The 15,342-nt window shown below is 35.0% G+C and overlaps 1 protein-coding gene and 1 long non-coding RNA gene across 2 annotated transcripts in view; one reads left to right on the top strand and one right to left on the bottom strand.

The window, feature by feature from the left end:
* Nucleotides 1-2,705: 2,705 nt before the first annotated feature.
* The window catches only part of LOC127881455 (protein FAM227B-like), a 44,393-nt gene continuing 31,756 nt past the window's right edge, over nucleotides 2,706-15,342 (bottom strand). The window contains 1 exon segment of the mRNA XM_052429348.1: nucleotides 2,706-3,888. Within this exon segment, the coding sequence (XP_052285308.1) occupies nucleotides 3,778-3,888 (111 nt within the window). The 3' untranslated portion in view covers nucleotides 2,706-3,777.
* On the top strand, nucleotides 11,248-12,643 carry LOC127881456 (uncharacterized). Its single transcript, XR_008050050.1, has 2 exons — nucleotides 11,248-12,194; nucleotides 12,489-12,643. It is a non-coding gene; the product is annotated as an uncharacterized LOC127881456 (long non-coding RNA).

Here is a 15,342-nt window from a genome sequence, read left to right as displayed (position 1 = left end):
TATATTTTATTTTAAATGACTAGTTTATCAGCTATCAGTAATGTTTCGTTTCTTAACATATCAACATAATGTTACTTGAATCCGGTGTAGTATAGTTGTTGTTACGTTCTTCTTATGAAAAAATTCCTACATTTTGATGCGCATTTGACTCCTTCCCAATACAACGAATAAAACAAGAGATTGCCAAGCAATATGGTCCCCTACGGGTGAAACTCCACCATTGTCAGTAAAAAAAAATTTTTGCCGTAGCAACCAGAATTTTTGACGTAGGAACAAAATGAAATGACGTGCATAATCTCCATATTGCCATCTATCCATGTTTCAAGTTTCATGAAAAAATACGAAGAACTTTTAAAGTTATCGCAGGATCCAGAAAAGTGTGACGGACTGACTGACAGACAGACTGACAGACCGACGGAGTGCAAACCATAAGGGACTCCGGTTTCACCGGTAGGGGACAATAAGCCAAGTGCTAGATTCTCTAGCACAACTCCGCATATAGATCTATTACATTGTACCGTGGCATCCCTTTTGTTAGGGCTTCAAACTGTCATATGTCTAAATGGTAATCATGTTTCAAGCAGTAATTTTATAATAGATATTTTTACGTCAAGAAAACGAGTTTTAAATGGACTTGTATACGTTGTTCAATTTTCTTGTATACAGAAATCTAAAGTTTAAAAACATGTGCATATAATTACAGTTGCAAAACCAATCATGAATGTGAAGTTAATATTTACACTTAAAAATTAAGAACGGCTTAATGAACTACGTTTTCTTCATTACACCAGCAAGAAATCCTTTATCGTATCTTATTACAGAATCGCGTTGATTCCAAAAATACATTCGCTGAAGGATTATCTGGAATCATGCATATAAAGACAATATTTTCTTTAAGTACGCGATAAGAAAACTACAAAAAAATACGTGAACTGAATTCGGCACCGGAAACATCAACTCGAGTGATGTAATCCCAGTCGCCGATGCTATCTCAACAAGATCCGTAAGTAATGGAACTTATCGTTCTACAAAAACATTTGCATCTGTTTATAGAAAATAGACAGTTCAAATGTTAAAAGTAAGCGTGTATTGACTTGTGGGTATTGAGTATGATGTCAAATTCAATTGTTACCCCCTCGAATAAAATAATTTTCAACCCGTGAATATCAACACCAGCAGTCATTAAATGTACATTTTTTTCTCTCAAGCTTAAATTAGATGCACATATTCGTGCACCAACCGACTTAAATAAATCGTTTATGAATATATGTGCGTTCTAAAAACAATAAAATCAAATTTCCTGTTGACATTTTCTATCAATCGGGTATAGTTGAATGTATATGATAACAAAAGTAAACATTTGCAAATAATACTCAACATTATTAAGAAAAACGTCGTCGACTCGTCAGTGAAATATTTTCCCCTAAATCAAACATTGTATAAAATATACCAGTATTGTATTTGTGAAGATTGGTTTCCATAAAATATGTGTAAACTTACGCCTAGAATCTATTGAAAATTCATAAGGTTGAACTTTTATCATATAGAAATTAAGCAATTAATATAAAGATGATGTTCGCATAATCAGAGCTCTAGATAAGAGGCGTATGTGCGTATATACGCATTGAAAAAATAAAAAACGCATCAAAAATCGGCCCAGTGCGTAACAAAACGCAATACAAATCTTGGTACATATTTTAAATTGATTAAAGTGCGTAAATGGTTTAACCAATAATCCAGTTGACTCTTTAGTGTAAGTAAACCTTTGAATCAAAAGTAAGACAATGAAAATAAGATTGTAATAAAAATGGCGGCCCATCATGTTTGTGGATCAAAAAGGGACGTTTTAAGCGACAGCAGCTTCTGCGGGAATATTTGTAAAGAAAGTCTGTTCATATCGTCATTTTAAATTCATTCTGTTTGCATTTAATAATATAAATAACAAATAATAATAATTCTAGATTAAACATACAATTTACTTTGTCAGTTTTCTATGGAAATGGAAAATACCCCTAAATATTCCTAAATACTCTTTATGGCTGAAACAAAGGAGTAATACGCTTTAACAATAATACCCTTTAGACTAAATCCTTATCTGGAGCTCTGCGCATAATTGCAAATTAAATATCAAAAATGCCGATTTTATTACTGCATCTTCGCATGACGCGGCTCACAGTTTATTCAAGCATAACATCGAAAGATTCGGACTAAATTAATTAAGATGCCACAAACAGCATTTTCCTTTTTAAGCCATGGCCACACGTTACAGCAACTCAAGTTTAAGCGGCCCTCTGACAAAAACCGGTACTATTTTGCACACTGTATAATTATATAACATTCTTGGATTTTGCGTATAATTGCGTATATATCTTTTTAACTTTTGATTTAAAAATCGCGTTTTTGTATGCCGATGGATGTGCCAGAAATATACTTTTCGATAAACTGCACTTTTCGTAGGATTCAGATCGGATAACATGATTACAATCAAAACATCTCTTTTTTTGAATATGTACTTAACAAATATTCAAGTTATTTCTAGTGTATGATCAGCAGTCTATTACATATTATGATTACCGGAGATACTTAATCATCACTATGTGAACACAATGTTACGTATTCTTTGTATATTAATAATATCGATTATATAAAAAGTTAACCATAGGAATCATTTTTAGTGGATTTGTTGTCGACCACAAAACAATAACATCTATTTGAAACCATTTCATTTATTTTGTTTTTGTACATTACCGTTATTTCATATATTGTTCATATATTTTCTTGCTAGAACATACCAAAACCAGCATGTACGCTATTATATATGCAGTGTATGAAAGTGTTTTTTTTTAAATATAATAAGACTTTCGTTAATACAACACATTTTTCAGACAAATATACATAATTTACGATGTATCAAATCTGTTTTAATTAAGATGATTCAAATATGGTCATGGATATTGGCTTCAATACACGAGTACATCGATATGTCAAAACATACTCGTAATGGAATCTGTCCGATAGCCGACGCAAACTCATTAGAAATGCATAGACATAATACAGATATGTACAAATCATACGGATTATGATTTAGCTTGGTGGGAAATCAATAACTGTTATAATCATGACCTTTAACGTTAATTTATACTCAGATCGTGTGAAGTAGGGATAATATTAAATATGCATAACAATAAATGTACGTCAACATGTACTTGATTTGTTGAGTAAACTCTGAAAAATACCATTGAGGCTAAATATATCAGAAAAGAGTAACGATTGTGTTATGTTAATTCATGTTTAAATGTACGACTTACGTTTAATAAAACTATTTCTTATCCTAAATATGAAAAACAATCTTACAGCAAGTTCGAGCGGAGCAGATGTAAAATGACAGACAATAAGGTCAAAAAGATATGTTCACAAAACAATAAATTTACCATCACAAACATATCACAAAAAACAATGGCAGAATGCTTATGTAACACCAGTCCATTGCTATTTATTAAGTCCACAAAGCTGTTACCGTAGCAACAATATTTTATAATAGCTAACTAGAGCTTTGTCAGAAACCAGAAAACCCTCAAACATTTTAGTCAGCTTTGTTTAAGAGCAAATCGCCTAGTTATATAAGCATGCAAAAACGTGTTGTAAACATGTACATCAAAATAACGCCAAAACAGTGTATGCCGAGGTATAATTATTCCCCGCAGTTGGTAGCTATTGGTATTCCTAGTGGCCTCTTGCTATTCCCTGCAGGGCCCAGTTATTCTCCATAGCTCCTAACTATTCCCCATAGCTGCCTTGAGACGACAAGTCGTCATCACTGCTCTCGTCTGGGAGTTCTTGCTGGTGTTTGCTGTCTTCTTGTAACAGCGGTGTGTCTCGGTCCTTGTCCTAGAGAAATTTAATATTTGTGTAAGTTAAGTAAAAGTTAATATACGGTTAGTTTCAGCTATCTGAAAGGACAAGTATGTTGCTCCCGAGCTTAATTGACCTGGATTAAAGTAACACACTTGCAAAAATTTGAATGACAAGCCAAGTCTGTTTAGCGTAGGTTATTGTGCTGGATGGTGAATTCTCATTGAACATTAGTTAATTTTTCGTCAATTTGTATAGATATAAACCTTTTAACAATTCGGCTCATCATAATGAAAGATCATTAATTTAAGCAGTGTACCGGTATTGATTGCATTCTTATCCATTAGCAGTGACCAAAAATGCGCCACTGAAAATATGCTTCAAATGCTACAAAGGTGATAACAAATAGATCAATATCAAGAGATATTGCAAAGAAATTCATAATACAATGTGTTAAATATTCATAGAATTATACATAAATAATCTGTTAATGCAAGCTATGCCATTATGATAAGTTGTTAAAAGGCATAAATTCATTGCCGAAAAATATGCAATGAAGTTTAAGCAAGATTATAGTTTATTACATGTCTATAGTGCCCGTTACATGTTAGAAACACGTATATGTATACAAAGCAAACACCTAAATTTACTACATATTTTCATGGAAAGCATCAAATCGGCAACCAGCGCAACAGAAGCATTTATATGATAACCATAAAGGCATCAAAGCAAACAAACACAAGATAAGGCACAAGATGCGACAGACAGGTGTTCTGCTGTTATAAATACAATTTCATCCATTTATTAAATCAATAAACCTTTAATAAAGAACATGCTAAAACACACATCAGTATTAAAAAAACATTTACCAATGCCGCTGACATTTTATGCTGCAAAGCAATTTGGAAGCAGGTAAAGCAATACAAGTGGAAGCACCACACATTTAACAAGATACAGCGCGTGCAACCACTAGATCAATGAGCTTCATTATTGTAAAACAGGGTTGGTGGGATTCAAAACAAGAAATAGAAATTATCAAACATATGATTACTTAATTGTATATCAAATGTTATTTATCCTATTATATTGGCAATTGCATTTCAGGGTACGCAAATGACGATAAATTATACATTTTGTTGAATGTTATTGAAGGATTTATGAAAATAAAAAAAAAAAAACATTAATAAACATGATAATCAAACAGTTAAACAATTCCAAACACAACCGAACATATTTCTGATAATACAAGTATGCAGAATATTAAAATTTTGATTGTTAAAGAACATTGAGCAAATATGGAGACTTTCAACTGAATTATGTTTGCTAATAAAAAGAGGAAATGAGGCATTGTGACAATCAGAAACACAATTTTGGGGACAATATATTAAATAGTATTTATAAACAAGAGCACCGCATAACGGATGCCAACGCTCGGCTGCGGGTGCAGTTTTCAATAAATGAAAGCTTGTCAGAATTATTTTTTTTGAAATCAGTGACCTTGACCATTGACCTAGTGACCCAAAAATTGGTGTGGCGTGTAGAACTCATCAATGTGCAGCTACATATGAAGTTTCAAAAATTTAGGTGGAAGCACTTTGATTTTAGAGCCAATGTTCAAAAGGTTAACAAAATGTTAAGGTTTTATCACGATGCGGATGACACGACACGACAAGCTGGCTATGACAATACCTCGGGGTTTCTCCGAAAACAGCCGAGCTAAAACTGACAAACGGCCATATCAATTACGGCTTAATGCATACACCTATCGCTGTAAAGAATATTTGCTTGCGATCATATATATATGGCATGCAGTTTAAGAAGTGATGAGTATAAACAATTTGGAGATGATAATTTTTACAGTGAAAAAAATCGGACAACGCACCATAATCATGCAAAAACGGATAACAGCCTAAATTCAATAAGGTAACTTGGCTGTTAAAGTTTGAATGAAATTCCCATAGCAGATTTTGGGGACTATATATTGTGTAGAGAAAAAACAGACACAGGACCATATATCATATACTTGTCGGAGGCAAAGTTCCTTAACATTAGCAAATACAGTGATTCAGTTGTGAAAGAATCAACCGCTCAGTAATTAAAGAGAAGTTAAAAACAAACTGTTTGAGACTATATATTGCAATAAGCAACAAGAGCAGTGTTTGTGAAACACAATGCCCCCTACTGCGCCGCTTTGAAGCCATATATTTGACATTTGACCCTGAAGGATGAGCTTGACCTTTCACCACTCAAAATGTGCAGCTCCATGAGATACGCATGCATGCCAAATATCGAGTTGCTATCTTCCATATTGCAAAATTTGACCTTTGACCTTGAAGGACGACCTTGACCCTTCACCACTCAAAATGTGCAGCTCCATGAGATATGCATGAATGCCAAATATTGAGTTGCTATTTTCAATATTGCAATATTTGACCTTTGACCTTGACCTTGAAGGATGACCTTGACCTTTCACCACTCAAAATGTGCAGCTCCATGAGATACACATGCATGCCAAATATCAAGTTGCTATCTTCAATATTGCAAAAGTTATGGGCAATGATAAAGTTTTCGGACGGACGGACGGACGGCAGACCGACTGATGGACGGACAGACTGACTGATGAACGGATGGACGGACGGACTGACGGACAGTTCAAAAACTATATGCCAACCTTTCGGGGGCATAAAAAAGTTATGGTGAATGTAAGTTTTCGGACCGACGGATGCCATATATATGACCTTTGACCTTGAAGGATGACCTTGACCTTTCACCTTTTAAAATGTGCAGCTCCATGAGATACACATGCATGCCAAATATCAAGTTGCTATCTTCAATATTGAAAAAGTTATGGCCAATGTTAAAGTTTTTGGACGGACGGACAGACGCCATATATTTGACATATGACTTTGAACGATGACCTTGACCTTCACCTTTCACCACTCAAAATGTGCAGCTTCATGAGATACAGATGCATGCCAAATATCAAGTTGCTATCTTCAATATTGAAAAAGTTATGGCCAATGTTAAAGTTTTCGGATGGACGGACAGACGCCATATATTTGACATTTGACCTTGAAGGATGACCTTGACCTTCATCTTTCACCACTCAAAATGTGCAGCTCCATGAGAAACACATGCATGCCAAATATCAAATTGCTATCTTCAATATTGAACAAGTTATGGCCAATGTTAAAGTTTTCGGACGGACAGACGCCATATATTAGACATTTGACCTTGAAGGATGACCTTCACCTTCACCTTTCACCACTCAAAATGTGCAGCTCCATGAGATGCACATGCATGCCAAATATCAAGTTGCTATCTTCAATATTGAAAAAGTTATGACCATTAAAGTTTTTGGACGGACGGACAGACTGACATACTGACTGACGGACAGTTCAACTGCTATATGCCACCCTACCGGGGCATAAAAACAGACGCCATGATTCTGTAAAAAAAAAATCGTCATGGCCAAAATGGCTGTCTTAACAATGATATACCCATTAAGCTCATTCAACCGTGGAAGTTTGGTGATGTCCACCCGGTAGTGAGAGAGGAAAGCACAAACTAATGGACAAGTGCAATATTTAATACCTCACACTCCAATGGGCATACCAATCAAGTGATCGAGATATTTTTTTCAATGACATACTGGTAAACTAAGTATTTAATCACAGTTTGACACACTGGATAATAATTGTAATGCACATTGACTTTCAAACGACATTCGCCATGATGATTAATTAAAAAATAAATATAAACAAGGGCTGTTTGTAAAACACGCATGCCCCCCATATGGGCTGTCAGTTGTAGTGGCAGCCATTGTGTGAATACGGTTTTTGTCACTGTGACCTTAACCTTTGACCTAGTGACCTGAAAATAAATAGAGATCATCTGCCAGTCATGATCAATGTACCTATGAAGTTTCATGATCCTAGGCCTAATTATTCTTGAGTTATCATCAGGAAACCATTTTACTGTTTTGAGTCACTGTGACCTTGACCTTTGACATAGTGACCTGAAAATTAATAGGGGTCATCTGCCAGTCATGATCAATGTACCTATGAAGTTTCATGATCCTAGGCGTAAGCATTCTTGAGTTATCATCCGGAAACCATTTTACTTTTTCGAGTCACTGTGACCTTGACCTTTGACCTAGTGACCTGAAAATCAATAAAGGGTCATCTGCCAGTCATGATCAATGTACATATGAAGTTTCATGATCCTAGGCATAAGCATTCTTGAGTTATCATCCTGAAACCATTTTACTGTTTCGAGTCACTGTGACCTTGACCTTTGACCTAGTGACCTGAAAATAAATAGGGGTCATCTGCCAGTCATGATCAATGTTCCTATTAGGGCGGTAACAAATACACTAGGTGACGAATACGATACGTATCACGAATACAGGGTGGCGAATATGAATATTTATTCGCGAATATGAATTTCAATGAACAAAAGTAATACTGACAACTTGACATGACATTATATAGTATGAAACTATGAGTATTTGTCAAAATTTTGATTAATTGAGTATCATCGCATAAAGAAAATATGAAATATAACACTTTGAAATCACAAAACACTGACTAGAACTTAAACTTTGAACACAGTTTTGAAAACATGAGTCAGTGATGATGACTAGTACCAATAAAATCCTTGAGTAGAACAATTAAAAGAGTCAAAAGTTGACACATAAGTGACAGTACCCATTCACATTTTTTTAATGAGCATATGCCAGATAGGTGATGTAGATGATATTTCAATGTAACCTATCTGACATATGCTCATTTGATATATTGAATCAAAACAGTGTGACAATAGAAAAAGTATTGAACAAGAAATAGTTTTCATTACCCCATAAATACTGACCACAACTCAAATATTCAACCAGTGCCCGCCATTTTTGTTGATAATCTCACTGTGTAACATAGTGGGTGGGATAAACATGATGAAAAACGCCGGAATAAGGAGAAGAACATTTAAATATAGGGGTTTATTGTATGAACCTTCATTTGTAAGGTAAGATGAGATGATTAAACTTTCAAACTCGAAACCACGTTGTTTGTATTCGTCAAATATTCGGTGCGGGAGGTGGCGAATAACGAATACGATTCGTCCACAGCCGTATTCGAGTAATTCGAATGTATCGTTACAGCCCTAGTTCCTATGAAGTTTCATGATCCTAGGCGCAAGCATTCATGAGTTTTCATCTGGAAACCATTTTACTATTTCGAGTCACTGTGACCTTGACCTTTGACCTAGTGACCTGAAAATAAATAGGGGTCATCTGCCAGTCATGATCAATGTACCTATGAAGTTTCATGATTCTAGGCCTAAGCGTTCTTGAGTTATCCGGGAACCATCTGGTGGACGGACCGACCGACATGTGCAAAACAATATACCTCCTCTTCTTCGAAGGGGGGCATAATAAATAAAACCAATCTTTTCACCAAGTTTCATGATGATTGGGCAAAAAATGTGACTTCTAGAGTGTTCACAAGCTTTTTTACTATATAAATATAAGAAAAATGCGCCCCCCCCCCCCCCGGCAGCCATGTTTTTCAACGGACCAGAACCATTTTGGAACTCAACTCTCGTATCTAGGGAACAAATGTTCTGAACAAAGTTTATGAAATTTGGGCGAAAAATGTGACTTCTAGAGTGTTCACATGTTTTCACTATATACATATAGATAAAACTGCCCCACCCACTGGTGGCCATGTTTTTTCACCGATCTGGACCATTTTGGAACTTGTCGGAGATATCAATAAAACCAAAGTTTTGACCAAGTTTCATGATGATTGGGCAAACAATGTGACTTCTTGACTGTTCACGAGCCTTTATTACTATAAAAATATAAGGAAATCTGCCCCATCCCCCTGGCAGCCATGTTTTTCAACAGACCAGAATCATTTTCGAACTTACCTCACGCATCAAGGAAACAAATGTTCTCACCAAATTTTATGAAGATTGGACCAAAAATGTGACTCTAGAGAGTTGACATGTTTTCACTATATACATATAGTGAAAACTGCTCCGCCCTTTGGTGGCCATGTTTTTTCACCAATCTGGACCATTTTCAAACTCGTCCGAGATATCAATAAAACCAATGTTTTGACCAAGTTTCATGATGAATGGGGAAAAAGTTTGACTTCTAGAGTGTTTACAAGGTTTCTCTATACCCAAATAAGGAAAACTGACCCGCCAACTGGCGGCCTTGGTTTTCAACGGACCGGAACCACTTTTTAACTCGACCAACATATCAGTAAGACAAACATTTTGACAAAGTTACATGAAGATTGGGCATGAAACCTGAATTCTACAGAGTTTACAAGGTTTTTCTTTTTTTGGATCTAGTGACCTAGTTTTTTGACCCAGCATGACCCAGTTTCATTGGGAAAAATCTTCTGACCAAGTTTCATAAAGATCGGACAAGAAATGTGGCCTCTAGAGTGTTTACAAACCAAATGTGGACGACGGACGGACGGACAGACGACCAATCACAAAAGCTCACCTGAGCAATCAGGTGAGCTAAAAAGGCAAATGTTGACGCCACACAACGCACGACGGCGATCACAAAAAGTCATGATCAATCTACCTATAAAGTTTCATGATCCTAGGCATATGCGTTCTTGAATTATCATCCGAAAATCATTTGACTATTTGGGGTCACCGTGACCTTGACCTTTGACCTAGTGACCTCAAAATCAATAGGGGTCATCTGCGAGTCATGATCAATCTACCCATGAAGTTTTATTATCCTAGGCGTATGCGTTCTTGAGTTATCATCCGAAACCATTTTACTATTTCGGGTCACCGTGACCTTGAACTTTGACCTAGTGACCTCAAAATCAATAGGGGTCATCTGAGAGTCATGATCAATCTACCCATGAAGTTTCATGATCCTAGGCGTATGCGTTCTTGAGTTATCATCCGGAAACCATTTTACTATTTCGGGTCACCGTGACCTTGACCTTTGACCTAGTGACCTCAAAATCAATAGGGGTCATCTGCAAGTCATGATCAATGTACCTATTACGTTTCATGATCCTAGGCCCAAGCGTTCTTGAGTTATCGTCTGACAACCACCTGGTGGACGGACCTACCGACCGACCGACCGACAGACGGACATGAGCAAAGCAATATGCTCTTCGAAGGGGAGCATAATAAATCAATGCAATTCAGCAGTGTTTATTATTACCATTATATAATTTCATCACTAAATCAAGATAAAAAAAACAATATGAGTTTATGTTTGTAGTTTTTCGTTGAGGTTTCGTTTACTGTTTGGCGATTATTTTCCGGACAGTAAAATTTTTCGTAAGTTTTATAATATTCGTATTTTGTAAGCTATATTTGAATATTATTTTTTATTCAAATACATCTGTTCAATATTAAGCCACTTGTATTGGTCTCCGAAAAAGAAAATGTACGTGTTTGTTTACAAGATATGTTGTAAGTCACAAACGCGTATACGTCTGGGGTAATGAAATTAAGTAAGCATGGGCAACAATTCAGCGCCTAGTGAGTCTGTGTTAATGATCTAGCTATCTGTTTGTTGAAACAGACAATGAAGTATACAGCCTTGTTTTAGTCGCTACAATAATGAATTATGCGTTTTACTGCTTTGTGGTAATTATTATAACGTTTCAATAATAGTGATGTATTCATTTCTTCATGTGAAGTATTTTTTCAACGTCATACTTAAATTTCCTATTTAAAATTAAATTTTTAGATGAGATGACTTCAGCCACTTAAAAAAAAATCTTTAGATGTTTTACTATTAATATATATTAAATCTGTCATCTGATAATGTATTTCTTTGTCTCATTCACATTAAATAAAGTTATATTTAATATCTTCCTGTATTTTGCCGCTTAAAAACGCCTGGAAAATAATACTGACAATGTGAACAAGACAGTGTTTTGTGTACCCCATTCCGGGTCTCTATTGTTGTGAATGCGCACCAGCACAAAAAGGTAAAGAATCCAGGATACTTGTTGTAAAGTTTCGCTGTTAAAACCCAGTGTTGAAAATCATCTAAAAATAGTTGCATTTTTTGCAGAAAAATGCTCGCCAACAAGTACGCAGGAAAATTTTAAACAGCTATAATACAATGTATTTTAAACCCAGATATACATTCTTCCAACTAGACCAAAAGTCACACTGCAATAATGTTTTGGATTATTCACCTTTTCGACATTATTTTAAGGGAGACAACTCTGGGTGGATTTAGTGAGGTCGGGGGGGTACTCGATCACCTACTGCAGTGCGTCTGCATACAGTTCTGTGTTGAAGCAATTATAATTTCCCAATAATTTGCAGATATTACTTATATGGTATGATATTTTTTTGTAATTTTTATTAGCTTAGTATCTTTGATTTAATTGTCATTCATGTTTATGCTTTATTTCGATTTTATTGTGTTTAAAATAGGTAAAAACGAAACATGCTAAAGCGGGTGGGGTATGGAAAAATATCTTACTTGTTAAGTTTGGGCAAATTAGAAGTTCGATGACATTTGGTAAAATACTTTTTTTTTTAAAGAACAATTATTTTAAAACAGATAAATTTGCTGTCTTTAAATGTTATTGAATGGTTTATTGTAATAACTTATAGAAACTTTTTTTCAGGAACATCACAGTGTCAGCATAAACTGGGATAGTGTATCTAATTCTGCACGAATCTCAAGATTTCTACACCTGCAATTTTATTAACTCTTGCAATAAATATTATACATCATCACAGTTACATAACTATGTTCTTTGAAATAAATAAAATAAAGATACTTCAGATGTGTGTCTACTTCATACCCTTATATTAAAAAATATCCTACACATTCAGAAATATAATAAAATGGATGGTGGTTTAAGTTGCTACACATCCAATGTTGTCATGTAATCATTTAACATAACATGTGATGTGTTGACATGACTATTAACACTGCCAAGAAAACATTTACTTTGAATTAAAATAAATGGCCCTGGTCAAATGTCCATTGGCTTAATATCCATACCCGGGTTAAACTTTCACCTGCATCACAGTCATCCTTAATTGGTTGTGTGTTGGGCTATCCCAATTAACTACCCGTCATGGCAGATTTGTTCAAAAGAAGACGAGTATCAATGTTTGAAGAATTGTTATTGCTCTTACAGTCTTGACGCTAATCCCTAGCCCGACAGCCCGGGGCTAGTAATATGTATTAATTTTGGGCTATTAAAATTTCCTGATTCATATAGTCGCGCTAGTGGGTATTTTAATCTGTTCTATAAAGATTCAGGCTGCTGTTAGATGTTCAAAAATGCTAAAGTGAAGACTGCTTGTATATTCTGGTTAGTATGAGACATTCCAACCAACAAGCAATCACCGTGACAGTCCAAATACTTTCTCATTAAAGTGTGTGTATTTGCAGGAGCTTGTGTGTGTGTTTGGTATAAGCTCATCTCAAAAACTGATTCACTTTTTAGTTTTTAACCTAAAAGAAGTAAAACCTGACTGTAAAATGAATACTATCATTGTAAAGATTTTGTTGTCGGGATGAAATATTATAAACTGTAATCCCTATGATTAACAGAGAAAACATTAACCCAAAGCTTATTCCTGTTGATGTAGCAGAACCATAAGACCTAGAAGTATAGATGGTTTATGGGTGATGTTCCTTATGATAGTACTAGTAGGTACTAGTTGGTTTGTCTTTTTGGATACAACTAATACTGTTGTTTTTTTTTTCACTAATAAAATGGGGTTAACTTAGTAATCCTGCTCAGTGGTTGAATCTTCAGGAAATGTTAACATCAGCACATAGTTGCAATGTATTTGATACATGTATGCCGGTGACCCTCAACTGCAATTTTGGTAACAGACAGGGTAGCCTAAGGTGTAATTATTTCTAAGAGATGAATCCCAGTTGAGGCTTAAACTTACCAACCCATGAGTGAGTCAGAGATCAGCACTCTACCGGTTTAACTGGCCGGGGTAAGCTTGGAATTAGGGACTTACTTTTGCTTAATAATGATCTTAAATAATATTATAGTTGTCAACAATAGATTTTTTATGTATTTTAAAAGCACAATAAGTTAGGCTTGCAACAGAAGTAATACAAATATATAGATTATTATACAATTTACAAATTTAACAATAAAGTAGTCTTATGTTTACTAAAATGTGCAAATACATGTACCAATTGGTTTTTATTTCTGAAAATTTAGAAAAATGAGCTAAAGTTATTTTTAATTAGTGGGTGGGTTTAAATTAACTTGCACTCAAAAATTATAAGTCTGGGGTTGTTTTAATTATTGACACTTCAGCACACAGTACAGTAACATGAGAAAGGTATGATCTTGTTATTTTTGTCAATACCGGTAGTTAATTACGGAGCCGTTAATTACAATGATACTGCACTGCACTATTATCGAGCAGATAGTCGTTGAACGTTATAATAAAAATTATGATTGTTTTTATTAGTAATAAATCGGCAATTTATCGCTTTTATTCTATTTATAAAGTAAATATAGCGGATAGGTAAGGTGTCTGCTGTAGAGCGAATACTGTCAGAACCCCCCCGAACCCTTAATCTCGCGTTATCTCGGCAGTCTCGTTACGCGTGATTTAACAATGTCGAAATCGTGAATAAACAAGAGCTGTCAGAGGACAGCGCGCTCGACTATTCGAGTACTCGACAGTATAACGTAAGCCATCATGGGGAAATTGTTCAAATTATTCAATAAGTTCAAGGTAATAGTTCAGGTATATTTTCCACAATCTATTGAACATTTGTAAAGACATAAAACAAACTAATAAGATTTTATTTAAAGCTTGATAGCAATAGCTTGGGTGGGAAGTTTGGACGGTCCTTCAAAAATAAAGTAAATAAATATTTGTTTTGTTTTTTTTAACCATGTTTCAAAGAAAAAAATATTCTTTTTGGGTTGGGTAGGGGGGGGTGGGGGGTTGAGAGGGGGGTATAATGTGGGGTGGGGTCATTTATTAGACGATCTTTCAAAAATAAAAAAAGGAAAACAAAATTTTATTTTTTTTTAATTTGGAGGGGGGGGGGGGGGCAGGGATTCTACGGGTTGGGACGTGGGGTATTGTTTGGGTGGAATCCATTGTGGTATTCAGGTAAGTGTTGTTTTGTCAAAGTATTAATAAAATCTGATCATAAATAAAGAAGTTATGGCAATTTAACTAAAATTTATTCTTTTGACCTTTGAGAGTCAAGGTCATTCAAAGGTCAATGTCAAATTGAACTTGTCAGGTACAGTACCCTCATGATAGTAAGAAAATATTTGAAGTTTGAAAGCAATAGCTTTGATACTTTAGAAGTCAAGTGGATCTACAACACAAAATTTAACAAAATATTCAGTTACTAAGAGAAAAAAGGGCCATAATTCTTACAAAATGCTTGATATAGTTGTCTGCTCTTGTTTATAGATTGGGGTCATGTTGGTAAAGAAGTTTGCAAAATATTAAAACAATATGTCAAGG

This window comes from Dreissena polymorpha, chromosome 5 (assembly GCF_020536995.1).
Source record: "Dreissena polymorpha isolate Duluth1 chromosome 5, UMN_Dpol_1.0, whole genome shotgun sequence".
NCBI lineage: Eukaryota > Metazoa > Mollusca > Bivalvia > Myida > Dreissenidae > Dreissena > Dreissena polymorpha.
This window is presented reverse-complemented; position numbering and strand designations above follow the sequence as displayed.